Source organism: Trichechus manatus, unplaced genomic scaffold (genome assembly GCF_000243295.1).
Source record: "Trichechus manatus latirostris isolate Lorelei unplaced genomic scaffold, TriManLat1.0 scaffold00050, whole genome shotgun sequence".
NCBI classification, from domain to species: Eukaryota; Metazoa; Chordata; class Mammalia; order Sirenia; family Trichechidae; genus Trichechus; species Trichechus manatus.
The window spans coordinates 7,173,041-7,175,087 of NW_004443986.1; the positions used below are offsets into that span (position 1 = coordinate 7,173,041).

General features: G+C 34.8%; 1 protein-coding gene across 1 annotated transcript in view; it reads left to right on the top strand.

Annotated features, from left to right (window-relative positions):
• The window catches only part of ABCB5 (ATP binding cassette subfamily B member 5), a 147,956-nt gene that overhangs the window by 24,532 nt on the left and 121,377 nt on the right, over positions 1–2,047 (top strand). The window contains exon 2 of the mRNA XM_012555850.2: positions 1,354–1,427. Within this exon, the coding sequence (XP_012411304.1) occupies positions 1,375–1,427 (53 nt within the window). The 5' untranslated portion in view covers positions 1,354–1,374. The remainder of the gene's footprint in view (positions 1–1,353; positions 1,428–2,047) is intronic.

Consider the following 2,047-nt stretch of genomic DNA (forward strand, 5'->3'; position numbering starts at 1 on the left):
GCCTGGGGTGTTCTCTTCCTGGATGTTATGAAGTATTAATTACTGATTATTAGATTATACTATGTGGATATCTAGGTATCAACACTATGATCTTAATGATGGTGGCAATAGAGGGGGGAAAAGACTGAAATGTTTGTATTTAAATAGAGTTATATTAAATAATTTATTTCTATGAAATGCAAATTACTGAGAGTATCTATTTTCTTACTTATATGTCAAATAACCGGAGATGGTGTAAAGTCAATATAGCCATTGAAAACATAATCCTATGCAAAGTTATGGCTGTTGACTTCTGAAAAAGGAAGAATACGCCTATGGCTCACTGTATTTGTATCATGTCTTACTTCGCAATAGCTAAAGCATTTCTGGCCCATTAGGGCTCATTCTTTCAAAGTGTATTAGCTTTTTTGGATCCTTAGGTACTATTTAATTAATTGGTAATTCCACTCTGGAGGTCAAATCCAGATTCTTTGTAATCGGCTCATTCGGCTATATGTTATATAGCCTAACAAATGAGGTCAAGTCACAAAATTCTCTACACATCTGTAATGAAATGTTAATTAATGTACATAATTGTGATCTTAAGACTAGCTAGGAGCCCTGGTGGCCGAGTGGTTAAGAGCTCGGCTACTAACCAAAAGTTCAGCAGTTCAAATCCTCCTGCTGCTCCTAGGAAACCCTATGGGGCAGTTCTACTCTGCCCTATAGGATTGCTATGAGTTAGAATTGACTCGATGACAATGGTTTTTTGTTTTCACTTTTTTTTTTAAGATAGCTAAGATCCTGAAGTATCATCCAAAGGAAGGATATATTATGCTTAACATAGTTTTAATCATGAGCGGATTTTCAAAATAGTCTACTTTTTTGATAACCGTTAATCCATATATAGATGGAAGCTCTAACTTGCTTATATGTTTGGTGAACTGGAAAATTCTATTCCCTCAGGTTGCTGGCTAACAGAAACCACTGTGCCAGTTTTACAGGGAAAACTGAGTATGAGGTAATTTAAAGGTTTTCATTAATTACAGTCAAATCAGTGGTAGAACGAGAATAAAATCCAATGTCCTGAAAAACCATGCATTGTCCATCCGGCTTTCCTTCTTTTATTGCAATACTAAAATTTTTATTAGCTCCAAATATAAGCCCAGCATGAGGCAAAAGTTATAAATTCAATGACAAAATCAGAATTGATGAAATATCAACTCAGAAACTTTAGTTGGGGAGTAGGGGAAGTGTGGGGGGTGAAATTCTAAGCAGCATTCTTTTTCAGACCCTCTTAAGGATGTGAAGAATGCTTTCTATCAACTAAGTGATAAAATTTCACGTAGTCATGTTTGTTAATGTTTTTTTCAGAGGAATTAAATTGTAAATAAGATGAAAAATTCCGAAAGAGCTGAAGAGATGCAAGACAATTATCAGAGAAATGGGTAAGCTTTGCTTAAATTCTATAAAAAGTGTTTTACTTCTGCAACTTCAAATATGCCTTATTCTTTCACAGCTGTAGCAAAAGTGTTTACAGTTTTCTCCAAAAATAGCAGTGCTGTATTTAATAGTGATTTTAGGACTGGTAACAGCTGTAGGGAGCCCTGGTGGCACAGTGGTTAAGTGTTTGGCTATTAACCAAAAGGTTAGCAGTTCAAATCCACCAGCTGCTCCTTGGAAATCCTACGGACAGTTCTACTCTGCCCTAGAGGGTCGCTATGAGTCGGAATTGACTCATCGGCAACTGGTTTGGTTTTTTTGGTTAATAGCTACAGGATTTAATTCAGTTCTTCAAATATTTCCTCTTCTGAATTTCTTGTAACTTACCAGCGTATAAAGGAAAGATGCCTGAATATTTTCATTTAAATTCTCTATGGATCCTTCACTCCATGTGGTACATTTAATAAAAGAAAATGTTGGATTCTAATTATTTTTTCACTAAATACATGTCTGTGTGTATATGTATGTTATAAAGCTCCCTCAACTATAATGAATTAATTCCAGCTTTACAAAGGAAACATTAAAAAATCTAATTTATTTCCACTTTTTCTACAATAATGTGGAC